At 63.5% G+C, this 27,034-nt stretch overlaps 1 protein-coding gene across 4 annotated transcripts; it reads right to left on the bottom strand.

Annotated features, from left to right (window-relative positions):
- Positions 1-977: 977 nt before the first annotated feature.
- Positions 978-27,034, bottom strand: SYT7 (synaptotagmin 7). Of its 4 annotated transcripts, XM_065838937.2 has the most exons (13): positions 26,881-27,034; positions 16,690-16,793; positions 14,520-14,599; positions 12,897-13,028; positions 12,171-12,389; positions 9,041-9,403; positions 7,310-7,438; positions 4,840-4,975; positions 4,123-4,393; positions 3,372-3,541; positions 2,783-2,897; positions 2,502-2,701; positions 978-1,470 (listed from the first exon to the last, which is right to left on the bottom strand). In XM_065838937.2, exons 1-13 carry the CDS (start codon positions 26,909-26,911, stop codon positions 1,366-1,368), a joined length of 2,055 nt encoding a protein of 684 aa, XP_065695009.1. In that variant the 5' UTR covers positions 26,912-27,034; the 3' UTR covers positions 978-1,365. The 4 variants fall into 4 exon arrangements, with proteins under 4 accessions (XP_065695009.1, XP_071664830.1, XP_065695010.1 ...); XM_071808729.1 differs by lacking the exon at positions 7,310-7,438; XM_065838938.2 differs by lacking the exons at positions 7,310-7,438; positions 9,041-9,403.

Below are 27,034 nucleotides of genomic sequence, written 5' to 3'. Positions count from 1 at the left end.
TGGCTTCGTGCCTGTGGGCACCCAGTTGCCTTTGGGATCACTCTGGGTGTCCCCATGGGTGGCTGTGTCCTACCTGAGATGGCTGCGGAGGTGGCAGCACCCACCTGTCCCCTCCTCCCGGAGGGCTCGGCCAATGTCCCTCATCCAGAGGGGCACGGGGACACCCCAGGAGCCTCCATGGGGACACACAGACATTGGCCACCAGGTCCTCGCCTTGTGCCGGTCCTGGTGGAGTAGCTGGACACCAAGTGGCACCAGTGTCACCTGCTGGGGATGGGCAGGGATGTGTCACATCCCACCCAAGTGCTGATGTGGTCCTGTCAGAGCCACCGCTGACCCCCCAACAGCGCAGGGCAGTGGGGACAACCGACCCCATCTGTCACCCCCCCAAGTCCCTGTGTCCCACGGGGCTCCGAGGCGGGTCTGTCCCCACTTTGGGGACCCCCTGCACTGTGGAGCAGGCAGGAGGGTCTGGGAGAGGCTGATGGGGATACAGGGGGTGGCCCAGGGGATGTCACCTCCCCAGGAGGGGGACGTCACCTTCCCAGGATGGGGAAAATGGGACTATCCCCCAGGGACCCCAGCGCTGAGCACAGGGCTCATGAGGGTGTCCCAGATGAGCCCGTCAGTGCCTGGGTCACCCGGGGATGCTCAGTGTCCCCCCGGGGGCTCAGGGACCGTCCCCTGCGGGGACATGCCCGCGGTGGGGGTTACAGGGGAAGAGCTGGGGTGGTGGCAGGCTGGTGGGGTCCCCATGGAGGGAGTGAGCCCGAAAATGGAGGTAAAGCATCGAGCCCAGCTGAAGGCAGTGCACTAGAGCCCGCTTTGGCTAACGAACTGTGTCATGGCTTCCGATCCCAGAGGGCCCAGGGAAAGGGGGGTGTCACCCTCCGCCCCCCCTCAAGGTGTCCCCCACCTCGGGGAGGGCGGTGGGGACATGACAGGGCATGGGGGGGCGGTCTGTGGCCCCGCTTGGGTGACACTGACGGCTCGGAGAGGTTTTATTGAGCTGAAAAAAGAGGGGGACGTTGCGGGGGGACCCTCTTGCACCCACAGCCTGGTCCCCCTGAAATGGGGGGGGCAGAGGGGCTCCCAGGGCTGGAAGCACTCGCAGAAGTCCTGCCCGGTGGCGGGGATGGGGACAGTGGGGTCATCGCTTCTGTCACCCTCCTTGGCTGGGGGTCCTGGCTGGGTGTCCCCCAAATCCCCGTGATGGCGAAAGGAGAAAGCGGGGAGCTGGGGGGGCTCCATCCCCCTCCTACCGCCAGGTCCCCATGAGCCACTGTCCCACTGGTCCCTTGGCTCCTCGGAGGGGTGACGGGGGCCAGGTGGGAATTGGGGGACCCCTGCACAGTCTTGGGGTGCTCAGGCCTTCAGCTGGTGCCACTGTGCCACGGCCTGCCGGGGCCGGGCGATCATGTCCTTCCAGTGCTTCACCTCCCCGGGGCCGCTCTTCCACGACAGGTAAATCTGTGGGGACACCGCAGCACCTCGGATCTGGCCCCCCAGCCCCATCCTGCTCCCTGGAGCTGTCATCTTTGTCCCCAACCTCCTCCCTCCCCACTCCCCCCATGTTTGGCATCATCCCCACGCCCTTTTATCCATCTATTTTCCATATGGTGATGGGGAAAACCACATGTGCCAGCCCGCCCTATGGCTCATGGAGCCAGTGCTGCCTCTCTGGCTTAGCGGATCGCTGCTAATTATGCAATTAAGAGTGATTAGGAGGCTGCCGGCCATGGTGTGAAGGGCACGCTCCTCTCCTCCGGCTCCACCATCGGCAGCATCGCTTGGCTCTCACACGGCTTTGCTTTTGCACCATGATGCTCCCGGTAGCTTTAACGCAAAGTGGAGACATCGTGGGCACCATCGGTCTGTCCGTCTGTCCAGACCCCTGGCTGGCGTTGTGCCACTGGCGATGTCCCATCTGTGGTGCCAACACCTCATCCCCCTCCGCAGTTTATCCCAATTTATGTGTTTTGCGTGATTATGGCACAGCATTTGGGGCTCATTGGCTGCGGTGAGCACCAGTAACGGAGATTACTGCGCTCGTTTGTCATCGTTACCCTAACGAGCGGAGAGAGGGATGGACTTAATGGAAATCAAATGCAGAGGGGATGGATCCCCCCACTCCTGTTATGGGGAGATGGTGGGTAACGCCGGCACGGGGACACAGCTGGTGGTGGACGTGGACCCTGGGGACCCCCAGCTGATCCCCACAGCTGGTCCCTGCTGTCCCGCTCAGGATGGTGCCACCATGGGGAGGCTCTCCAGCTCCACCTGGACCCCCAGCACACAGAAGCCATCAGGGACTTTGATTTTTGCCTCATTATAAATAGATTTTTGGCAGGTTGGAGCTCCCTCCAGCTCAGGCCAGGTCCCCACCATCATCCACCTTCATCTCCAGCTTGAGATGGCCCCGATCTCCATCAACCAGGGACCCAGCTGTGCGTACCCTCAGCAGGACACATCCCTGGGTCCCACCACCACACAGAACCCACCTTGCCGATGACATCGTTGCGGCTCAGCCTGTCCTTGTCCATGACAGTGATGACGATGGTGGTCTCGCGCAGCCGCTCCGTGGGGATGTCGAAGGCGAAGGACTCGTTGAAGACGGGGTTCAGGCACCGCTTCATCACCACCGTCTTCTTCTTCTCCACCCGCTTGTCCTTGTACATCAGCCACACCTTCACGTAGGGGTCTGGGGGGGGCAGGAGCTGCTCTCAGCCCCGGCTGGGCCTCCAACAGCCATGGCCGGCGTGGGGGGAGTCACAGCTCCTACCTGATGTGCCCCCGATGTCCATGGCTTTGAGGTTCCGCGCTTTGATGATGTTCACCACGATGGAGTTGGCCGAGGGGTTGTAGCACAGCGACAGCAGCAGCTCCCCACGGCTTCCCTGTGGGACCCATGGAGCACCTCAGGTGGGCACCCCAAAACACCAACCCCCGTCGTGCTACAGCACCCAGCCCAAGCCCCGATGTCCCACCGTAGGAGTGGGGTGCTGGGCTGAGACCCTCCCAACCTGTCCCAAGGTGAGACTTTGGGGTTGTACAGAAAATCAGGGCAGGAGGACACGGGGCCATCCTCAGTGGGACATTTTCTGGTCTTGCTGGAGGCAGGAGAAAAAGAAAACTTTTCATTTTAGATCTACCTGAACCAGCTCTTTTTGACCCCAAATAAAACAATTACTTTGGGCTACTTAGTGCCTTAATATAAAGATTTGGGAAGAGAAACCTCTCCATTGGATGGCGAACCTTCTTGCAAAGCAGAAAACGTCCCTGTTGGGGCAGCAAGAGGACGGGACACCACAGGAACAGGGGGTGGCCTCCCCTCGAGGGTTGTCCCCTGGGGGTGGCAGGGGGACCCTTACGCTGCCATCACTGCAGGGCTTCAGATCCTTCCAGAAGGTTTGCATCTGGGTGAGGTCCACCTTGTTGAGGGGGATGGACACCTCCCCAATGGGGTCGTTACGGCTGAAGCGGTCGTAGTCCAGGACCTGGAGGTACAGCACCCGTTGCACCACCTTCTCATAAGGGAACCCTGTGCCGGAGATGAAGGTGATGAGGATCCATCATTATCACCACCATGGCCATGGTGAGCAGCACCCAGTGCCCGTGCTGATGGGGGTATGTTGGTGACAGGCAGTGGATGGGCAGAAGACAGCATGGGACGCTTCTTGTGGTCTTGGGCCACCACGGCGGCTGGTAACAAATTAGTTCCCTGTGTGCACTCACCCATGGGTGCCTGCTGAGGGGAGAAGGAGCCTCCTCTCATGTCCCTTTTATGGGACACAGAGCAAAATCCTTCAACCTGGCCTCGATGGCTTGGCCAACCCATCTCATCACCAATGGTCACACTGTTGGCCAACCCATCTCATCCCCAATGGGTTGGCCAACCCATCTCATCACTGATGGTCACCACATTGGCCAACCTGTGATAGCCACCACACTGGCCAACCCATTTCATCTCTGATGGCCACCCCGTTAGCTAAGCTGTCTCACCACCAATGGCCACCACGTTGGCAGCTCAAGCTGAGCTGATCCAGCCCAGGAGCGAGGACAGAGGATCCCACAACAGCTCCACTCCCACCCCAGTCCACTCCAGTCTAACCCTGCCCCTACCTTCAAAGAGGAAGGTCTCATTCCAGTGTGGGTTGAGGTTCTTTCGCTTCACCTTGGTCTCCAGCTTGTGCTTCTTGTCGGGGAGCAGGTAGATCTTGACGAAGGGGTCGCTGGTGCCACTGAAGTCCTTGGCTGGCAGCTCCTGCGCTTTCATGATCTTGACGGTCAAGGTGGACTCCTGGAAGTTGTAGCCGACGCTGAACTGGATGCGGCCCAGGTTCTCCCGGCTGATGCCTTCATGGGCCTCGTCATCCTCGGAGCCCGGGGAGAGCTGTGGCGGGGGGACAAAGTGGGTGAGCGTGGTGCAGGGGACCACCAGTGGGGTCTGCACACCCTTCTCCCCCTCCCCCGTTTTGGAACCCAAACTCTGTTCACAAAAGCACCCGACCCCCATCTGTCAGAAGGCATCAGCCTCTTCCCATCAGTGCCATCACCTTGGATGACTCCTGGCTCTGCGCCACACGTCCCGGGGACGGGGAAGCACCAATTAGCCAAATTCCTCCTGACAGCCTGTCCCTCACGTCTCCGGCACCACTCGCTCGCGAGGGGATGGCTGCGTCGCCCCGGCTGTGCCACCGCGGTGCCCGGCTGTGACGGGGACACGGCAGAGCAGGCTGGGACGTGTCGGAGTGCTTGTGGCACAGGGAAGAGCCGGGGGGATGCGAGGAGATGCCCAGGGTGGGATGTCACCCCCAGGGACCCCATCCCATCACCCACCATCAGCATCTCGCTGGTCAGGGAGTTGACCAGGTCAGAGACGGAGGAATGTGGCTCTGTCTTGCGGTCGGACTCATCTTGGGGTGGCTGCCCTGGCACCGGCGTTGTGGTCACCGCCTTGCCACCGGCCGGCAACCTGCGGAAAGAGAGGCACAGCCTTAGGGGAGAGGGCACAGAGCCGAGGGGACAGCGAGGGGCAGCATCCTCTCCCGGCAGGGACACGGGCAGAGCCGGGCTGTGGGGACATCCGGGATGTGCCACCGGCAGCTGTGTGGCACCGGCTGCAGCCACCAGCCTCCCGGCACAGCTGGTTCCGGTTCGGTGCCAGCCGGTGCCCCGCGGGATGTCACTCCAGAGCACGGCAGCGGGTCCCATGCCCCGGCCACGTCCCACTCCCCATGGCCACAGAGACCATGGCGATGTCACCAGCAGCCACCCAGCCCTGTGGTGACCCAGGCCCCGCCAGCGCAGTTCCTTCCTGCCGCAACACAGAGCTGACCCACCAGGGCTTTGTGCTGTGTCGTGGTTTTGGTGCCCTGGTGCTAACACCCCCTTTTCATCTGCCATCAAACCCCCCTCGGTGTCCCAGCTGTCCCCACACACCCCAGTTGTCACAGCCGGGGCTTGGGGACAGCCACGCTGGTGGCCACAGTGCCGGGGAGGGGGCAGTCGGACAGAGACGGGTGGGCACACGCCGGGGCCACACTGCCACCATGCACAGGGGACAACAGGGGACAGGTGGTGGCAGTGATGGGGGCAGCCCTGGGTGGCTCTAGAGAGACCCGAGGGCAGAGGGGATGCGCACACAGACAGGCACCCCACGATGCACCCCCCCTGCGTCGAGACACGGTGACAAACCAGCAGACCAAGGGGACACACACACACCACGGCAGGTGGCACGTTGGTGGCACAGCCCCAGCAAAGCCACAACGCATGCCACGAGACACCCACCGACACGCCAAGCACACACCAACGGGGACATGTCGGGGGGGACCTGGGGACGACGGGGACAGCAGCACACCCACGCACACACATCCCGGTGCGAGGGCACCGGGGAGGACCGGAGAGCCCGAGGTAGCTGGGGAAGCAAAATCAGGTTAAAAACAGCGCAAATGCAGGTGGCGGCAGGACCCGCTGGGTGAGGAGGTGCCGTGGAGCCGTGGGTGCTGGCGGAGGTCACGGACAGCGAGAAAAAGAGAGAGCGGGAAAGAGCGAAGAGAGAGGAAGAGGAGCAGCGTTGTCCAGTGCTGGCCTGCAGGGAGGGAACTGCGAGAGAGGAATGGGATGGACGGACGGACAGACGGAAAGTCGCCGGGACGGGAGACACATCGAAGGGCTGGGCTGGAGCCGCCGGGGACGGGCTGCAAGGAAGGAGCTGAGAAACGGGGATGGAGGAGACGTGTCGAGGAAGAAGAGCAGGAGGGTGGGCAGGTGGGAGGGGGGGGGCAGAGCCGGCTGAACCCCCAATGTCCCGTGTCCCCCATGGGGACGGGGAGCAGGGGGGACATGGAGGCGGGGGGGCCATGCATGCACCAGGATGGGTTTTTCGGGTAGCGAGCTGGGAGGAAGCAGGGAGCAGGGTCTTGCTGCGGCACAGCCACCTACCCCCATGCCCCATGTCCCCATGCCGCACGTCCCCATGCCACGGCACAGCGGCCGGTGTCCCCAGCAGGGACCAGCCACGCAGCGCAACGCCGGGAAAAGTGCTAAAAGATGGAGCGAAACCAAAGCCGAGCGGGGTAAAAATAGCTGAGAACGGCGCCAGTTCATTAACACGCTGAGTTTCGCGCCTCCTCCTCGCTCTGGAGGGGACTGACACCCCCATCCTGGCAGTGGGGGGACCCTCTGGTCCCCCAGTGCCAGTGTGGGATGCACTGCAGAGGCTCCAGCACCCCAGGAAGGCGGGGGGCAGCTGGAGGCTTGCTTGGAGGAGAAGGGGCTGATGTGTCCCCACAAGCTTGTCACGCTTGCTCTGCCCCTCACCAGCGTCAGGGCTCGAGGACATGCCACCGCAGGGATGTCCCTGTGTCCCCAAAGGAGCTGCTCACCCCACCCCGGGCTGCAAACAGCCCCGCTGGGCTGGGGGTGGCAGTGACATGCGTTGGGATGGGACACGGCTCAGGTGGCATCACCACGGGGGTGTCCCTGAGCCTGTCACCCCCTTGTCCCCCTGCCCCGCGCCCCGCTCCCGAGCATGTGTCCCCCCAAACATGCAGCCAGGGTTGGGGGGATGGCAGGAGAGGGAGGGCAGGGAGGAAGGAGGAAGGGATGGGGGGTGTCCTCTCGGTGTCACCGCTCCGGTGGCAGAACGGTGGGGCGCTGCAGATGTCACCGTGCCCCGCTGGGCCACCCTGTGCCGCTCCAACCTTCGCACTCCACCTCCTCTTCCTCCTCCTCCTCCTCCACCCTGGGTGAAGCCCTCGTCTCCTCCTCCTCCTCCTGCGGGACTGTCCTTGTCCCTCGCTCATACCTCTTGTCCCCCTGAGCGTTCGGCTGGTTGGGCGGCTGCGTCCCAGCGGGTTGCAGGTCAGGGATATTGGCAAAGTCATCTTGTTCTGAGAGTCCCAAAACCAGGGATAACACCACCATCCGGCCTTCCCTGCCCGGGGCGGCCCCGCCGGCAGCGGGAGAGAGAAAGAAAGAAAGGAAAACAAAAAGAGAAAGAGGAGAACACAGCATCAGGCAGGGAACCCGCAGGAGCGGTGGCATCCCGGGGTCCCTGTGACAGCGAGGGGACCCCAGCTCTGGCCACCGATCCCTGTGCAGGAAACCATGTCCAGGATGGGTACAAAGGGCTGTGGGGACAAAGGTGGCAGCGCCGGTGACCCGTGGGTACCACCACCCCATTCTCCACCGGTCCAGGATGCTGCGGTCCTGCCGAGGGGGGAAAATGTGCCCTGAGGGGCTGGGGACAAGGGACAGCGTGAAGGGAACAAGGTCCCAGCATCCTTCTCTGGAGGAAGGTGCCACAGACAACGGCCTTTGCTGCCGGCGCAGCCTCCACTGGAGCCCGTAACCACATTTACGCCGCGGTGCCGGGGAGGGTAAAGAGAGGAAAGAGCCAGAAGTGAAGTCAATGGCTTTGGCAAGCGGTGGTGGTGAACACCAGCGGCTCCTCGGTGGGGAAACCACTGCCGGCTCGGCACGTCCCAGCTCTGCGGCTGCTCCCCCCACAATTAAAGCTGGAACCAGCATCAGCGCTGGGTAAACACGGAGGAACGTGGCCCTGGGGATGGGTAATGAGCCGCGTCGCGACACGAGGCCGCGGCAAATGGAGCTGGCGAGGAGCCGCTCGGTGGGAATTCAGCAGCAGGAGCTGGGGGGGCAGCTGAATTTGTGTCCCCAAGGGTTTTTTCTGCCTCATCCCCATGCAGAAGGTGCTGTATTGACACAGCAAGGGCAGGATCAGGCCTGTCCTCCCCACCCCGAACACCAGCCACAGAGCTGGGACTGAGCATCCCCTTCCTTTGGGTGCCTGGTGGCAAACAGAGGCTGGAGGGAGCAGGACGACCCCGGGGAGGACGGGAGCAGCTCTGCAGAGGAGTGACAATGTCATGTGCTAAGGGACAGGGGACTCGGATCAGTCCCCGGCGTTTGAGGTTTGCAAGGCAGCGCTGATATGGAGATGGGGTTAAGCCAGATTAAAGATCACACGGGTGGAAAGCAGCCTGACAGGCAGCGATACGGGGACAACAGACAGCCACCCTGTTGGCAAAGCTGCGCCCCCCTCCTCCTCCTTGGGACAATGTCACTCCTTGGGGACCATGCCAGTGTCCATCCCATGGGCTGGGACATCCCGGCGTTCCCTGGGGACCAAAGGGAGCACCCACACCAGCTGGTGATCTGCAGCAAAGCTGCGGGGCAAAGCAAGGTGGGGGGAGCATGGGAGACCCTTCTGGGGCTTGGGAGCCACCCCTGTGGCCCATGATGGGGCTGGAGGGGACGTGGCTCTTCCCACTGGTGACATTGCCCCGAGGTGGTGCCAGCTGAGCAGCTGTGCCGGGGTGAACAATGGAGAGAGCAAAGGAGCCATGGAGAGAGCAAGTGAAGGAAAGCGAGGCAGAGAGAGTGATGGAGAGAGTGATGGACAGAACAAAGGAGTAAGCAAAAGAGCAAGTGAAGGAAGGAGAGATGGAGAGAGTGATGGAGAGAGCAGAGAGCGATGGAGCAAGCGACGGAGAAGGAGCGAGCGCAGACTTACAAGAAGGACTTCATGTCCAAGCCGCGGTTGCGGATCTGCCCCACCACGTGGTCCCAGCTGCCGGGATTGGAACGGCTCCGGCCGCCAGCCATCCGCTGTTTGGAGCCGGCGGCGATGCCCTGCCGCCCCGGAGCACCGCGGGAGCCCCGCGGGTTGCCGGTGCCGGTGGAGGAGCCGCTGTGGGCTTGGAGATGCCCCAAGCTTTGGCTGGTGGTGGGTTGGCTGTGGTTGGCGCGCTGGTTGAGGGGTTGCTGGAGACTTTGCTGGCGCATGAGCGTGCGGGGCCTCTGGCATTTGGGGTCGCCTGCTGAGGTGGGGATATACTCAAGGGTAGTGGCTGTGGACAAGGTGGAGTCCTCGAAACTTAGGGAGAGGAAGGGCAGAGGAGAGGAGAGAAAGGAGAAGAAGGTAAAGGGGGAAAATTGGAGGAAGGAAAAGAAAAGAGTTAGAGAGAAGATGCCCCAGCGCAGGGAACGCTCCGGCAAGGGCCAGCGGGTGCAGCGACCGGTTCCTCTGCCTCTCGGCCCCGCTTTGCTCTCGCCGCCAACGCGGGGGTCTCGTGTCGCCGCCATCTCGCCGGGGGGGCTGTCGGGGCTGCCAGGGGGTTCGGCACCGGCCGGGTGCCCTCCCGCTCCTGCCGTGCAGCCGGTGCCTTCCCAGCACGCCGGCCGCCCTCGTTTGCCAGCTAATTAGGCTGCTGCGTGACGGTGAATCCCCCGGCGCCCGCTCACGTGCTGCCAGCCAGCCCGTCCCTGTCCCCGTCCCTCCCAGCCCAGCACCGCCGGGTCTCAGCATCCCCCGGCGTGCGGGACGGTGCCACCAGGGGGTCCCGCAGCCGCGGGGATGTCGAGCACCCCGCGGTTGTGCCATGCCACCAAGCTGGGTGTCCCCAGGGCCAAGCCAGCAGAGAGGGACCCCAATGCTGGGGGGGTCTGGCCATGCTCCCAGCGCCCCCCCCAGTCATGGGATGGGGACACAGAAAAGGCAAAATTCCTTCATTTCTGGCAGAGAGCGAAGAGCAGGCAAGATGCCGGCAGGGGACGCGGTGGTGGCCCATGCACCAGCCCCGCGCCGGGGCGGCAGGACATGCGCGGCGCAGCCCATGCTGCCTGCAAAGCTCCTGGCCACAAGCCCAGGGGTCCAGCCAGCCTTGGGGGTCCCCAATGGACAAGGACAAGGTCCCCATGGGCTGGGGAGTCACCTCCAGCAGCAGCCACCGATGTCACTCTTGGCTGAAAACGCACGGCCAAGCTGTGCTGTCGTGCATTGCCAGCAGTGGGGGGACAGAGAGGGAAGGGAGGAAGGATAAATAGCTTGAAAAAAAATAAAGAGGTGAAGAAAGAGCGGAAGGTGAGAAGAAGAGAGAGAGGAGGGAGGGAGGTTGAGAGGAGTGGGGACGGGTCTGGCCCCGCAGCAGGGGCTGGAGGCACCTGGGGGCACGGCCCCCCCGCGCCTGCCGCCGACCTCCTTTCACTTCCCCGTCACATCCGAAATTAGTTTCATTTACAACCTCTCAGTCACAGGAAACTAAATCTGGCTCCTCTCGGCCCGGCGCCAGCTGGAGACGCCGGCTCCTGCCAGCACCGTGCCAGGCGGCAGCGCGCCCTGCCCGTGTGCCCTGCCCGTGTGCCCTGCCCGTGTGCCCTGCCTGCGTTCCCTGCCCGTGTGCCCTGCCCGTGTGCCCTGCTCGGGTTCCCTGCCCGTGTGCCCTGCCTGCGTTCCCTGCCCGTGTGCCCTGCCTGCATTCCCTGCTTGTGTGCCCTGCCTGCGTTCCCTGCCCGCGTTCCCTGCCCGTGTGCCCTGCCTGCGTTCCCTACCTGCATTCCCTGGGTTCCCTGCCTGCATTCCCTGCCCGCGTGCCTTGCCTGCACACCCTGTCTGGATTCCCTGTGTTCCCTGCCTGCATTCCCTGCCTGCATGCCTTGCCTGCACACCCTGCCTGCATTCCCTGCCTGCAGCCAAACCCCCTCCAACCCCAAAGGCTCTGCGCCACACCATTGCTGCATGGCAGGATGCTCCACCAGCGGCATCCTCGTCCCCTTAACCCTGCCCTGACCGCCCGCACCAGCACAGTGACAGACGTCTGTGCGTCCGTCTGTCCCTCTCCCAGCCCTGCCAGGCTCTGGAGCCACCTGCTGGGATGGCAGAGCCCGTCCTCAGGCTGGCACCGCTCTGAGTCGGTGGTGGCGGAGGCACCGAATGGCGCAGGTCCATGTCTCTCAGCATCTGCGCGACGCCTTTTCATCCCCAGCCTCGGCACATCCCGCGGAGCAGCACAGGATCCCGGTGGGTTTGGGGAGGGATGAAGGCTGCATGGCTCCCCCCTCTTCCTCGCCTCTCCCTCTGGCCTCCCCACACGCCAGCATCACGCCAAACAGGCAGCTATGGCTCCAAATGAGGGTGAACACCCATTTTTGGGGCTCCAGGATTCATCCGAGGCGGCAGGACTGGCCTTTCTCTTTTGGGAAGGTTTTTCTCCCCACCGATAAGGCTGGAAGAAGCGTCATGGATGGGGCACGACAGCAGCTTTGCCATCGTCACCGACCTTTCCAAAGGCACTGGAGCCACTGCCGGGACCCGCCGGCTGCTCAGCCGGTACCACGGTGGTGGAGAAACTGGCGCAGAGACCGGGAACATAGGACGGAGCCCACAGCCATCGCCATCTCCCCCAGCAGAGCTATGGTCTCTGCTGGCAGCGGAGGGTCTCACCAAGACCCCCACCCAGCCGCAAGCCCTGCAGAATGTGCCAAAACCCTGGTTTTCCCCTAAATTTGTTAAACCAACAATTTTCCCCAACTCTCCCTGGCATCAGGTGGCGGAGTTGCAAGCGCGGTGTCGGGGGGGCAGCACGGAGGGACATCCCAGGGACATGGGGACACAGAACAGCAGCTCCTGCCTTCAGGGCATCACCGCCATGGTGTCCCCCGCAGCACCCAGCAAAGTGCCAGGGACAGCACCCAAGGGTGCTCCTCCTGCCCGGAGGGGGCTTGAGCTCCGCTCCCCCCAAAGCCACAACGCCGCCGGAGCCCTGGGCGTCCCCTCGGCACAGTGGTCCCGGGGGATCTCTCGGTGGCCCGTGCCGGGACGCCGATGCCGGGATGGCGCTGCCGGGCCGTGCGTGCTCACTCACTTGGACAGGCTGAGTTTCCCTGCGGCCAAGTGACTCTGCACCGTGTGCCAGCGGCCTCGCGCCGCCTTCCCCGCGCCGGGCTCGCTGTGGGCAGAGACGCTGCTCCTCAGGCCGTCCTCGCCGAGCCGCTGCTTCTCCCCGGGGCGAGCGGCGTCGTGGTCCCCCGCCAACCCCGCGGCGGCCGACGCCGTCAGCTTGGCCCCTGATAACAGAGAGCCACTGGGACGGGCGGGCGGCCGGACCCCCCCAGACAGACACGAACCAGCCGGACGGACAGACGGATGTGGTGGTTTTGGGGGGTGGGGTGGGGGTGGGCAGACGGACAAGAGATGGACAGACAGACAGAGAGAGAGAGAGAGATATCAGCACTGCAAAAGAAAAATAAAAGGGGGGTCCTGGCTGGGGACGGGGGGAACCATCCAAAATAAAAGAGGGGAGGAGGATGGGGGGTCGGGGTCCCGCTCGCCGGCAGCCCGGCCCCAGGGGGGACCTGTCCCCGCGCCGAGGGGGTGTCCCCAACGCGCAACCCCGTCCTGTGCCACCGCGGGTTTGGGGGGGACCCGTCACCCCTGGGGGGATGGGGAAGGAGGGGTTGCTCGTCTCCATGGGGCTGCCCATGGGGGGTGGTGCGGGGAGCCCGGGAGGAGGAAGAGGAGGAGGAGGAAGGCGAGTGGGTGCTGCCCAAATACTCACTACACGGAGCAAACCCGGTAAGGAGAGACTCACTTGAGGGAAAGCCGGGGGTCACCGTACGGGGCGTAAGGTGAAATGTTTAGAATAAACTCCTTGGGAGGGTAGGAGCTCCATTTCTGCTGCACTGTGTTGTCATTGTTATTCCAAAAGTCTCTGTCTAGATCGCTACAGCGGCCGCAGACCGGGGAGAAAGAAAACAAAAGGGAAAATACAAGAGAGAAAAGCTGAATTCCTGCGAGAAGGGGAGGGAAGAAAAACACCAGCCCCTCCGCCCCGGGAGCGCCGGGATCCTGCGGAGAGAGACGGGGAGCGCGGCCGCCCACCCCGGGACACCGACACACAGACAGACGGACAGACGGACGGAGCAGGGCAGAGCTGCGGAGAGACAGGAGCTGGCTGGGGAGGAGAGAAGGATGGGGGGGGTTAGAGAGGTGCTGGCGAGTGCCGTGTCCCGAGCACGCGTGTCCGTGCGTCCCCGGCATGTGTGTCCGTATGTCCCCAGCACATGTGTCCGTGTGTCCTGGCCTCCTCGGCAGCCGGGTCCTGAAAGCGCAGGCTGCTCGGTTAACCATGACGCTGCCGTTCACTGCAGACCCCACACCAAACCACGCTGCCCCCAAGCCTGAGCCCCTCCAGCTCCGGCGAGTCCCCTGTCAGCTGTCAGGAGGGGACGTGTCCCCCTCTGGTCCCTGGTGTGGCCAGGAGCAGCTGTGCCCGGGTAGAGGGTGCCCGAGGTCACCCCGGATGCCTGCACCCCGATGACACCCTGGCAAAAAGGTGGCACCCAAGGAGTAGATTTACAACAGCCTTGCTCCAGGCAGGGGCTATTTCCCTCCTGGTTGTCCCAGCTCCTCCCGAGACCCTGTGGATGCCAAGGGGTACAGGGGGCAGAGCTGGCGCTGGAGGCGGCCAAGAGAGCCCCCCCACTGCCAACCCCCACCTTGCTCCGCGCCCTGAGTTGGGGCGTGTGTGCTCCTTTCCCCAATGCATCCCCAGTGCCCATAGAGCAACCTGGGAGGGGGCTCCATCATCTCTGCATCCCTGGAGACACTGCATTGAGGTCCCCATTGCTCCATCACCTCTGCATCCCTGGGGACACCTGCACTGAGGTCCCTATTGCTCCATCACCTCTGCATCCCTGGGGACACAGCACTGAGGTCCCCATGGCTCCATCATCTCAGCATCCCTGGGGACGCCATGCTGAGGTCCCTATGGCTCCATCACCTCAGCATCCTTGGGGACATCATGCTGAGGTCCCCATGGCTCCATCACCTCTGCATCCCTGGGGACACAGCGCTGAGGTCCCCATGGCTCCATCACCTCTGCGTCCCTGGGGACACCCACATTGAGGTCCCCAGAGCTCCATTCCACCATGGTCACCGCTTGGTGGGTAAGCCAGGAGAGACCCACCAGCTCTCCCAGTCTCCCACTGGGGCTGGGGGACCTGGGGACACCCCTGCACTGAGCAGGGGGCTCGGCGATGCTTTGGTACAATGGTGGGGACCACCTATTGCTCAGTGTCCCCCAAACTCCCTCTGCCAGGTCTGGGTACGGCCCCTCCTTGCTGGGAGCAGAGGGACGGCCACCTATGTCCCCAAGGAGGGACCTGGGACACCACAGCCCCCTGCCCCTCTCCCCCCTGACCCTGGCACCTACTTGATGGTTTTCTTTTCGCTGCGGCCTCGGCTGGAATCGGGGGTCCCCACCGTCTCCAGGGAAGTCTTGTACCGCTTACCCTGTGGAGAGGAGAGGGTCGGGGGTCAGGGGACAGCAGGGACAGCAGGGACACCCCACTGCCCCTCTATCAGCTGGAGGGTTCAACCTGCATTTTGCCCTTTTCTCCTACAGCCTCCCGGTCACTGGGCTCCATCCCACCGATCCAGGCAGCAAAATTCTCAATGCTTCATCTCTGGGCACTTAAAACCAGTAAAGGCACTGGGGAGACGCTGGCCTGGCCACCCTGGCTCCCAGTCACTGTCCCCAAGGGGCTGGAGGGCCAGGGGTGGCTTGTGCCCTTTGTCGCCCCAAGGACAGAGCAGCAGCCACTGCCTGTGTACCCTTCCACCGCCTCACCGGGGAAGGAGCAGGTAATTTTAGGAATAATTGAACCTGAATTAATTGAGTTCACCTTCCCCACCGAACGGGAAGAGTTGCCATATGATAATGAAGCCAGCGCTGGCTCCTAATTGGGGCTTGTAATCAGGGCACTTCGCTGCCATTTCCGACACAGGTTCAGCCTGCTGTTCCCATCCAGGGCGGACAAGAGCGTAATTAAAGCCAATTAGCGAACAATTAGGAGCGAAGGCTGCTCCGTGCAGGTGTGGGGAGGCTGAGGTGGGATGGGAACAGCTGCCGGAGCAGGCGGGGGCTGTGGACCAGCCCTCCCAGCACAGCGGCACTGGGCTTGTCAGCATCCCTCCTGCCCATGGAACGGGGGATTTCTGCCCATGGGCTAATCCTGCCAGGAGGCACAGCGATGCTCAGCCTCCTTGGATGTTCCTGGGATGATCCTGCCACGAACCGCAGGGATGCTGGATCTCCTTGGATGCCCAAGGGATGATCCTGGAGGGAGATGCAGGGATGTTGGATCTCCCTGATGCCCATGGGATGATCCTGCCAGGAGGCACAGGGATGCTCAACCTCCTTGGCTGCACATGGCATAATCCTGGAGGGAGCTGCAGGGATGTTGGATCTCCCTGGATGCCCATGGGATGATCCTACAGGGAGCTGCAGGGACGCTGGATCTATTTGGATCCTGCTGGGATGCACAGGGATGCTCATCCTCCTTGGGGGCCTATGGGCTAATCCTGGAGGGAGCTGAAGGGATGTTCAACCTCCTTGGATGCCCCTGGGATGATCCTGGATGGAGCTGCAGGGATGTTCAACCTTCCTGGATGCCCCTGGGGTGATCCTGCCCCAGGCACAGGGATGCTCAACCTCCCTGGATGCCCTTTGGCCAGCCCGGAGGGACTCAGCCCTGAGCCCAGCGCTGTCCCCAGCACAGGGATGATGGGGACACAGTGGCAGCGGCTGCTGGCCCACGTTCCCCCAGCACTCGCCGACCTGGCGCTGCCACCTTTGGCTGCGGTTCCCCGCAGCTGTTCCAGCCCCATCGAGGGCCAGCTGGGACGTGTCTTTCCATTCCCAGCCTGAACGCTTTCCCAGGCGATTTATACTGATTTGTTCCTCTGCCAGCTCTGTCCTTGGGCACAACCAGCCCTTCTCCTCCCCAGCGCTTAAACCGGTGCCACCGCCGGCATCGCTGGGGTGAGCATCTCCCGTGCAGGAAGAGCCGTCGCCATCGCAGCACTTGACCCAGATTTAAATCTGATGGAGAAGGAAAAGGTGCTGGTGCTGGGATATTCCAGGAAGTGGAGGAAGGTTCTGAGGCTCAGGGAGGGATGCTGGATGTCCTGGGGGTGCTGGGGGACACAGCGGGTGGCTCCTGGCACCGCTGGGAACATCCTGGCCACCTTCCCGCAGGGTTTTGCCAGGCAGGAGTGTGCCCAGCAGGCCAGGGGCCAGATCGTTACTGCTTGTTGCAAATATATATATATATACCCTTACATATGTATTTGGAAACTCTCCTTTATGCTGCACAAACAGTTTGGCCCAAACATTTAATTATCGCATCTCCTAAAGAGCAAAATACAAGCTGCAGCCGGCACCCGCCGCAAACCGCCTCCGCCGGAGCCACACGCTCCACGGGGCCACTGTCCCCAGCCAGTGGGACCCCCACCCATGACCAAGGGGCAGAGGGTGGCCAGGACACGGTGTGTCACACTTGCTCCCCACCCCAGCGCCCGGTTGGGATGGGGACACTCACCAGTTTGCGCTGGCACCACTGGCAGATCCCGCAGAGGACGATGGTGACGCTAAGGCTGACGGTGATGATGGCTGAGACGAGGAGGACGTCGCGGGAGGGAGCTCCTGGTGGGGGACAGAGCAGAGCCACCGCTCGGCGAGGGGACAGGACGGGGACAGCATGGGCATGTGCCTCCCCCTGCTCCCACCGGCCATCGCGGCACGTTTTGTGTTGCTTCCCCTTGCTCATCCCTTCCTCTGTCCCTTTCCTCTTTGCCTTCCTAATGCTCTACCCTTCCCCTTCCCCGTCATTTCCTAATGTCTATGCCTTCCCCATCCCTTTCCTATTCTTTCATCTCCTCCATGCTCTTCCCCTTCTCCATCCTCTTCCATTTTCCTTCCTCTTCCCCACCTCTTCCTCTTCCCCTTTTCCTTTGCCATCCCATCCCCTTTCCTCTTTCCTTCCCCTTTCCCTTCCTAATGCCCATCCCTTCCCCATCCTTTCACCTTCTTCATCCTCTTCCTCTTTCTCTTCCCCTTTCCCCTCCCCTTCCCCATCCCATCCTCTTCCCCTTTGCCTTCCTAATGCCCATCCCTTCCCAATCCCCATCCTCTCACTTTCTTCATCCTCTTCTCCTTCTCCATTCTCTCCTCCTTTTCTTTCTTCCTCCTCACCTCTTCCTCTTCCCTTCCCCTTTGCCTTTCCCATCCCTTCACCTTCTCCACCTTCTTCCCCTTTTCCTTCCTCTTCTCCTCTTCCCCACCTCATCCCCACCACACGATTTGTCCCTCTTTGGCTCAGACAAATCCCCACAAATTCACCCCAAACAGCAGCGTGGGCGCTTGGTGGGGACAAGGGTTGCCAGGGAGGGGGTCAGGCTGTCACTTCCTCTGCTCCTCCCCAGCCTGGCCATGGGGACAACCTTGGGGACCCCAGAAGTGAGGGGACAACCCTGTGCTCCTCCAGCATCATCCCCACGGGAGCTGGGGATGGTGACGGGGCCAGTGAGAGGGGTGGCCCTGGGAGGATGAATATGGACCCAAAGTGGCTTGGGGGGGTCCCAGCCCTGTCCCCTGGCAGGTGCCCCCGCTGTGACATCCCTGTGGGGACCCTGTAGCCATGCCCTGGGGACAGGCCACCATCTGTGCCACGGCCAGACCAGCCTGCCTTGGAAATGTACTGCAGTATCAATATTAAACAATAATCGTTAATAATTAATTCGCCCGCAGACCTTGTTATTGTAATGAAATTTGCCAGCGGCTCCGAGGCTGGGATGAGTCAGAGTGGCCCCGAGGCAGCCAAACTGGGGGTTCAGGTGTCCCCCCCAGCACATGGCGGGGGTCCCTCATGCCACCGTCACCCTGGTGTGCCAATGGGTGAAGTCACCCCGGGGTTTTTTTGGGGACAGGGCAGGGGGGTTGCAGCTCCTGGGCCACGGGCAGCCCCGGCAGCGGCACACGTGTTCCCTCCAGCCAAAAACCAGCGAGGGGGGGCCCTCCAGCCATCGCTCCTCGTGACTGTGTATAAACCTCCCGTAGCAACTGTTGCCTAGGAGGGAATTTGGGACCAGCCCTTAATTTCAAACATTTATAAAGCCCAGCTCGAGAAGCTGCTGGGGGTGTAAAGCAACCGCACTGGGGGTGGGGCTGGTGTGGGACCCCAACCAGTTCAAGTTCGGCATGTGGGTTAACTGGGCAAACTGGTGTGGCTGGGAATTGGGGTGAGCCCCCCGCAAATGCTGCCTCACCTCCCATGCCCCCCGCAGCCCTGATGCCTAATTGGGGACACGGTGTCACACCAAAAGCAGGGTACCCTGCACGAGAGACGCTCATGCCAGCGGTGACAGTGACCCCAGCATCACCCCGTGACCCTGCCGGTGACACAGGGTCCCTGTGCACGGGGACATGTCCATCCGCTCGTGCTGGCTGTGTCCCCAGCGCTAGGGACACGCTGTTGACCCCCAGGGTTGCTGCTGCCCTCAGCATGATTTAAATGACTTTTTTTTCCGGGCAATTAGTGCTGGTTAATTAGAGAAACTGAGTGGAACGGAGCTCCTGGCCTGTCCCCAGTACGCCATGCTGCTTGACGGGGGGAGAGGGTCCCCACGCTGGGAGAGAGGGTCCTGGTGCAAGACGCCCTCCTCGGAGCGTGCACCTTTGCACAGGGAAGCAAGTCACCCCATGCATGCTTCCCAGCCCCAACTGTGCAAACAGCCCCCCAGGTCCTTGGGAAAGCGGCCAGCGGCGGTGACAGCAGCGTGCCACCGTGTGCCCGAGACCCCTAAGCCACCGCGGGATTAGCTGCGGAGGGAACACTTCAAAACCTGATCCAAGCACAAGCGGGAGGCGCAGGAATCCGGGCGGGAGGATTATTCTGCTGTCAGCAGCGGGAAAAGCCGCAGATCCTGCAGGATCGGAGCGAGGAGCTCACGGCAAGGAGCCGGCGGCCAGAACTGCTGATGTCGACGGATTCGGCACGTGGCGGAGCGCCAGCACCGTGCCGGGGTGGTGGGTGCTGGGGTCGTGGCAGAGCCAGGGGTCCCTCTGTGGGGAGTCCAGCTCGGGGACACCCCGCGGTGCCCCAGCCATTTGCCACCTCCTTCTGGCCTTGGGCATCATACTGGTGGCTCTGGGCACCTTGGTGGCCCTGTGCATCCCAGTGGCTTTGTGCACCTCGGTGGTTTGGAGTATCTTGGTGGCTTTGCGCATCCTGGTGGCTTTGTGCATCCTGGTGGCTTTGTGCATCCTGGTGGCTTTGTTCATCTCAGTGGCTCTGGGCACATCTCGGTGGCTTCGCACATCTTGGTGGCTTTATTCGTCTTGGCAACTTTGCGCATCTTGGTGGTTTTGGGCACATCCTGATGGCTTTATGCATCTCAGTAGCTTTGCTCATCTTGGTGGCTTTGTGCCTCTTAGCGGCTTTGCTCATCTCAGTGGCTCTGGGCACATCTTGGTGGCTTCGTGAATCTCAGTGGCTTTGTGCATCTCAGTGGCTTCACACATCTTAGTGGCTTTGGGCACATCTTGGTGGCTTTGAGCACATGTTGGTGGCTTTGCACATCTTTGTGGCTTTGTGCATCTGGGTGCCTTTGTGCATCTCAGTGGTTTTGGGCACATCTGGGTGGCTTTGTGCACCTCGGTGTCTCTGTGCACACCCAGCTCTCCAGGTAAGACATCGCTTGAGCCCGATACAGCAAGATCCTCCTGCTTGGGGGCAGTTACACCCCCTTCCCACCCAGTTGCCTCAACCGGGCTCCCAGGGCCATATTTTGGGTGCAAAGCCCCAAAATGCCCAGCTGGGGGTGGGTACAGCATCTCCCCTGAGCTTCTCTCTCTTCCAGCCCCACCTCCCTGAGCATCCTCACCCAGCGGTGAGACCCATCAATGCGAAACACCCTGGGTGGGGGGAACGAAATCAAAGCTTTGCAGAGCCCCCCCAGCCCCGGCCGCCCACCGCGCTCTCTGGAAGCGCCGATGGGAGCTGCTCCCCGTGCCAATCCGCCTGCCGGTGCTGAGCGAGCGCCCGCCGTGCCAACCCGCGCCAAACCGGCGGAAACGCATCTGCGCCCGGCGAGGGGGGAGCGGGAGAAGGTGCCAAGCGAGCGGCGCTTCCCCCCTCCATAACCGCCAGATTTTGTCACCGCGAGCCGCCGAGGGAGGTGACGCTGAGCCCGAATGGGGATGATGGTGCTGGGGAGGGGGTTGGAGGGTGGGCGGGGGCCCGATCCTGTCCTGTGTGACACCAGAGCGTCCCCTCACACCACACACACCACCCCAGGGGCTTCCCAGATGCCGCTTGCCTGGCGCCAGGGCCGTTAATTCCTCCTCTTCTCGTCCTCCCACTCATTTGCTAGATATTTCCCAAACCCTCTTATTTTTAGGTTGCAGCTGAAAAGCTGTGAATTTGCAGCTTCTCGCGCTCCTGTGCAGGATCCTGGGGCGCAGCGCAGGTGGGAGCGGGGCAGGAGCACGGTGAGCAGGGCAGGCAGATGTCCCCATGTCCCCAGTGCTGGCAGGGGGACAGGAGCTGGGCATGGGGGGGATACCAGGATGTAAAAGCTCGGAGAGGGGGACGAGGCCTCGCCGCTATCCCTGCAAACAACCCACCGGGTGTTTTGGGGCTGCGCTGAGCCGGGTTTGGTGAGCTGTGAGGTGGAACGGGGTGGTTCTGCTGGTGTCGCGTGTCCAGGGGTGGCTTTGCAGGGGATACGGGGAGCCCCATGGCCACCCCACTGCTCCTGGCCAGTATCCCACCACTGGACGCATCTCAGGGGACAGGAGCCACAGCTCAGCACCCCAGGCACGCCCGGGGCGAGAGGGAAGGGAACAGGCGTCTGTTCTCCATCTGTGCATCTGTCTGTCTCTCTGTGCGTCCCCCTCTCCAACACATCCATCAATCTTTCCATCCATCCATCCCTCATACACATCTGCTTTCTCCATCCAGCCATCTGTCCATCCCCCGGAGCTGTCAATCTGTCTGTCTCTGCCTCCCCCACGCCGAGCCGCCTGCCCTGGGGGCTTTACCTCCGGACTGTCACCAGGCACCCAGTGAGGAGCACCCTGTGCGGGCTCCTGTCCCCCAGCACCCGTGTGCCTGGTGCCACGGTGATGCCAAGACACCCAGACCCAGCAAAAACACCACATCAAGGACAGCAGCACCCTCCCAAAACCCAGGCACGGGTGCAGCCAGACATCCCCTGTCCCAAACCGCCACCATCCACGGACACATCCTGTGAGGGGCAGAGCGAGAAACCTGCGGGATGGACGATGCCATGGGTGTTTTGCTGTTAAAACCACCAGGTCCCTTGTGCACCCAGGTTTCATTTCACGTTGCTGCTTGCAGTTTGGGAATGGCACTGGGGTTGTGCATCACCACATCACCCTCCCCACAGCTGGTGGGCACCGCGGTGGCCGGTTCACCCTCCTGCCACGAGCCGTAGCCACCGGGAATGGCTCAGCCCACGATTCCCCAGAGCTCTCAGCCCTGAATCCCAGCAAGAGAATGCTCAGGGCGCCCGGTGCCTCACCGAGTCCCCAGCCCACGGCACCCCCCTGCCCGCGCTCCCCAGCTGCCCGCACGCCGCACCGCTGCCCTGCTCCCGTATGCAACCGGCGTGCCGGATGCACGACACGTTCACGTGCCGCTCAGCCGAGCCGCAAGGCCCCGGGTGACACACACACACACACACAGAGCTGTCACCCTCCCCGCGGCAGAGCAGACCCCTCGGGGCCATCACCCGTCCCCACGCCGGGGTGGCCGCACGCAGGAACCGGCAGCGGAGGGAGAATTTGGCTCCTTCCCCTGGTGCTGGGCTATTTTTGGCTGAGGATTTCCGGAGAGACGCGTGTGGTTTCTCTGCCTAATCGTCCCCATCGCATCGCTCCTCCCGAGGAGCACCCGGACCCCCCCGAGGGCTTTCTGCCCCCGCCCCCCTGTGCCCAAGTCCTGTCGGTTTTCCATCTTCCCTCCCCATTCCAAACCACGCTCCCGACGCCGCTGTAACGCCCCTCGTCCCCCGGCGAGGCTGGCTTCTGCTCCCGCTCAGCTCTGCCCCAAAACACAAATCCTGGTCACGCCTGGCCCCCCGGGTATCACCCCCTACGCCGGTGGCAGCCCCAGCCCCATGTCACCCATGTAGGAGCCTCTCCCGGTGGCAGCGGCAGGAGCTGGCCGGGCTCTCACGCCGAGTGGCATTGCCAGCTCTCGCGCCGCCACCACCACTTAGCCTCTCGCCCCAGGGCCCTCCATCATTCCCGGCCACTTCGGGTGACAGCGGGAGAGAGGGTGGCAGAAAGCCAGATGCTCCGGGCGGGGGGACAGGAGCCAGCAGGCTCCCTGCGCTGTACCCAGCCCCATGAGCCCCAAATTGCTTCCCCAGCTCCCTCGCCCCCCTGGGTAGTGTCCCCTGGCCACAGCCACCCAGGACCCACACCGACATTGAGCTTTGTGGCCAGGAAAGCCACCATAGGGACAAGAACCCCACAGAGAGCTCAGTGCTGGGGGGATGCTCAGCATCAGCACCCAAAGCAGGGGGAGGAAGAGGAGGGCTGGAGGAGGAAGATGGAGCAAGGCAGCTGGGAGGGGAGGAGGGAGGAGGCAGAGGAGGGGAATAAAGGGATAAGGAAGGCCCCAGATGGAGAACAGGGGACAGGTGGGACATGGAGCTGGTGGGAATCCTCCTGCAGACCCTGGTCCCTGGGCTGCATCCTCCAGTGACACCTGCTGAGACCCCGGGGGAGTGGGGACAGTCACCCATGGGGAAGCAGGGACAGTCCCCCACTGCCCCCTTGCAGCCACCAGTGTCCCACAGCCCCATCCGGAGGGCATGGGCTGCATGGAGCCCCCCAACCCGCAGCTGCAGGGTTGTCCCCACAATGTCCCCCGGCTCGGGAGAAGGGCTGTCGCGCTGTGCCGTCCCTCTGGCTCCGGCAGCGCCATCGGCCGCTTCCCTTTCAAACCTCATTAACTCCCCCCAAGGTGACCCTCTCCCTCCTGCAGCAGGAGCTGCCTGGGGACATCAGGAGGGGACAGGGTGCTCGGGGGGGCCCCCAACCTCACCAGCCAGCACCCAGCACCCCTGGACCACCACTGGGCTGGCATCCACGGTGACACAGGACATGCCCCTTGGCACAACCCAGCCTGTCACCCTCTGAGCCCACCCCAGCCCCACACACAGCCCCAGCCCCCCATTCACAGCCCGTCCCCCCCGCTCGACGCTTTGGCTGCTGTTGTGCCTTTGTGCACCGTCCCTGCGCCTCGGCCCCGCCGGCGGCTCTTCGAAAGCCCTTCCCCTGCTGAATCCATCCATAATAGATATTGTAGCCGAGCCCCCAGGGGCCGGGGGGGGCTGGCAGCGATATTATCTGCATCTGTCTTCGTTTCTCAGCTCCCCCCCCCGCCCTTCCCCGACAGCCTGAAAAGCCGCGAGATCAGGCAGGGAAAAGCCGCCTCCGGCTCCTCTCCTGCTCTTTGGCGTTTGGGGAGGGGGATCAGGCAGATCCCCCCGCCTGGCTGTGTCCCTCCCAGCCCTGTCTTTGCTGTCCCTGGGCCACTGGGACATGTGTGTGACACGCCTGAGAGTGGGGTCCCCCTGGACACGGGGATGCTGAAAATTTGGGAGGTGATGGGGGAAGAGCAAAAGCAGGCTGGACCCCAGCGGGGGAGCAGGAGAGATCCCAGGGGGGCCTCAGCACCTGCACAGACACCGCCCTGCCACGGGGGACAGAACGGAGCTGCCGCGGGGGGACAGGAGCGCTGGGGGACGAAGGGACGGGCTGAGGCCACGAGAGATGCTCTGAGATGCAGCAACAGCATCCGCGGGGCTTGAATCTGGTGAACCGCAACCCTGAGCACGGCGGGGGTGCCCGGGGGGGCCGGAGCTGCCAGCACTGTGTCCGTGCCGTGCGGGACGCGTGGCTGCAGCAGGTGCCTGGCTCCCGGCGCCACCGGCCGGCCCCGCGCACCGCCAGCCCTCCGCTCTTTGTCTGCCATCCCCGGCTGTCGCGCTTCCCCCGCATCCTCCCCGCCGCCCCCCGGACCCCCGCTCGCCCCCCCAAGAGTATTTTGGCTCATTTTGAACCCAGCTCTTTGGCTTTTGTCCCAGCCCTTGAGGATCTGCTCCCAACACCGCGTCAGCGCGCAGACCTCTCCATCGCCCGCCCCAAGACAGCGCTGGGGGAAAACAAGCAGCCGCCTGGTTATTGATTCACCACCCTCCATCCACCGGGGCTGCCGCGGCGCGGGGCCGCTCGGCATCCTCCATCCAGGTGGCAGGGACGGAGCCTGGGGCGATGGGGATGTGGGACAGGAGGGTCTGGGAGGATGGGGATGTGGGGCAGGGTGTCCAGAGATCCCCAACAGCTGCGTGATGCACCGAGGAGATGAAGCAGTTGGGGTGCAACTGTCTCTTTGGAGAGGGGACAGCTGGGGATGAATGGGGGGGTCTCATGCTGCAGCAGGGAGGAGAGAGCTGCTGGTGTCCCCCCCTGGAGCCAGTGTGGGTGGCATGGGGGACATTGTCCCTGTGGCACAGAGGGCACCTTTGTCTTCAGACCCAATCTCTGCTTCGCACTCGGCCACGGCTCTCCCCACATGTCACGGGGACACGGGTCACGCAGACGATGGCCCCACCGGCGGCACAGCCCCCTGTGGCCCCCCAGCCAAGCTGCCCAGCGGGAGGGAGCTGCTTTGGGAAGCACCTGTGCTCAGTCCCCATTTCCAACAGGCTCCCTCAGGCGTCCCCAGCCCCAGAACCAAACCTCCCACCTCCAGCATCACCTCTGAGCTCCACCTTGCTCCCCCCTTTCCTGTGAACCAAAGTTTCCCAAATTTCCCCATAAGGCATCATCTTCCCCCTGAAACGCAGCTGGTGCTGGGGGCCACAGCCACTGACCCCTGTGTGGTGACACAGAGCAGGGGATGAGGCTGATGCTGAAGGAGCCAGGCAGAGGTTCAGGGGAGAACTGGAACTGCTCCCCCAGGGATGTGGCATGGCAAACACTCGGCTCTTGCCAAACCCCGTGGGGGTGTGAGCCACCAGCACCCTCCCAGCCACCACCAGCAGGGACAGACCTGCCACCCGCATGGCACAGCGGTGGCACAGGAGGAGAAGCAGGGCCAGGGGAAAAGGGTGAATTCATCAGATGGTGTCCCAGCACCAGCTGCCGGCACGGCTGTACGTGTCCGTGGCCTTGCCGTGTCACCCCACGGGCCCAGGTGCCACGGCACAGTGACATGGGAAAACTCCCACGTGATGGAGACCCAGCAGCCGGGTACTGCGGGGTTTGGGGAGGGGGAGAAAGGGTGTCTGCCCCCCCAAACCCCAGCAGACTCTGCCTTTTAACCTGGCAGCCTGCCGAGCAGTGCCAGGTGGTTGGTGGCCCACCAAGTACCAATGGTAATGGCCGGTGGAGACAAGGGGAAAAACAGGGGGCAAACATGAAATTTGGAGGGGAAATAATGCAGGGGCAAATCTCAGGCATCAGGAGGGAAGGGCAGCCCTGCCGGTGGGGACAGGCTGGTGTCCCCGCTCTGCCACTGACCCGCCGGGTGACCTTGGGCCAAGCGGCCGGCAGTGCCGTGCGGCGCTCCCCTGCCCGCAGGACATCCCCGCGGGGTCCTGGGGACAGGGTGACATGGGACCGAGCTGCTCCGGGACTGCGGTGGGAGCACTCAGCCTCCGGGTAGGCGGAAACTTCACCTCGAGGGCAGCTTGTCTGGAGCTGCCAACTCCCGGGGTGGCACTGATGTTGTCACCTGCGGCGGGTGACAGCGTGTGGTCCCCAGCGCTGCTCCGACCTGCCGGCTCCCGCAGGCCTGGCGCTGCCCCAGCAACATGCACCGCGGCGGTGCTCCCCGTGTCCCCGCCGGCACGTCCCCACGCCACCGCAGGACACATTGTCCTTCTGCCCGCCGGTGACCGTCCCCTGAGCCGCGGGACACAGCGGGTGACGGTTGCCAGGCCCCGGTGAGCCGCGTTGCACCGGCAGCATCCCTTCCCCTCCGCACCGGCTGCCGCCAGCCCTCACCAGGAGGCTTTACACCCAAAAATCTCCCCAGCAGCGTCCCAGATTCCTCGATACGGGGCCGAGCGATGCCTTCGGAGCATGAGCTCAGCAAATCCGCGCTGGCCAAAGCCCCTTCCCCGGTCACCCACCCTGGCAGGCGCAGCGGGACGGTGCTGGGGACTGAGGCTTGGGGACCCCCTGAAGGATGAAGGGGGGAGCAATGAGGAGGGGGGTGATGCGCTGCCCACTGGATGCTTGGCCGGGTGCTGGCACCCAGCGGGGCTGGGGGGTCACCTCGGGGGCGGGGGTCTCGTCTGGAGGCTGGGGGTTGTTCGGGTCCGGGTGCAGCCCCGGGAGGGGGTGCTGGCCCCGCGGGCTGGGGTGTCCCCGGGTGGGGACTGTCCCCGAGCAGCGGGCCGGGGCCACCGGGGCTCCAGCAGCTCTGCAGGGCGGTGACTCATTTGAAAGCGGCGGCGGTGACTTTTTCTCCCCAAACTACCGTAACTCCCGACCGGCCACAGCCGCAGCCGGGGAGGCGACGGGGGGAACCGGGCAGCGGCCCCGGGCCGGGGGGGCGGCGGCGCGGACCGGTCCCGCCGTTGGGGCCGCTCAGGGGACACCGTGCGGCGGCTCGCCCCGCTGTGTGCGTGTGTCTCCCGGTGTCCGTGTGTCCCCCCCGGTGCTCGGCGCCGCACGACGGGCTCACCTGCGCTGGCAGCCTCCGGGTGCAGGTACATGGTGGCGGGCGGCGGGGCGGCGGCTGCCCGGTTCGGCGGGGCTGTGGCTCATCAGACGGCGGCGGCGGAGGCGGCGGGCGGCAGCGGCGGGGCGGGCGCGGGGGCAGCGGGCGGCGGGGCGGC

The sequence above is a fragment of the Patagioenas fasciata genome, chromosome 5 (assembly GCF_037038585.1).
Source record: "Patagioenas fasciata isolate bPatFas1 chromosome 5, bPatFas1.hap1, whole genome shotgun sequence".
Classification (NCBI taxonomy): domain Eukaryota; kingdom Metazoa; phylum Chordata; class Aves; order Columbiformes; family Columbidae; genus Patagioenas; species Patagioenas fasciata.
Note: the sequence above shows the minus strand (reverse complement) of the source record. Positions and strands in the feature narration are given on the sequence as shown.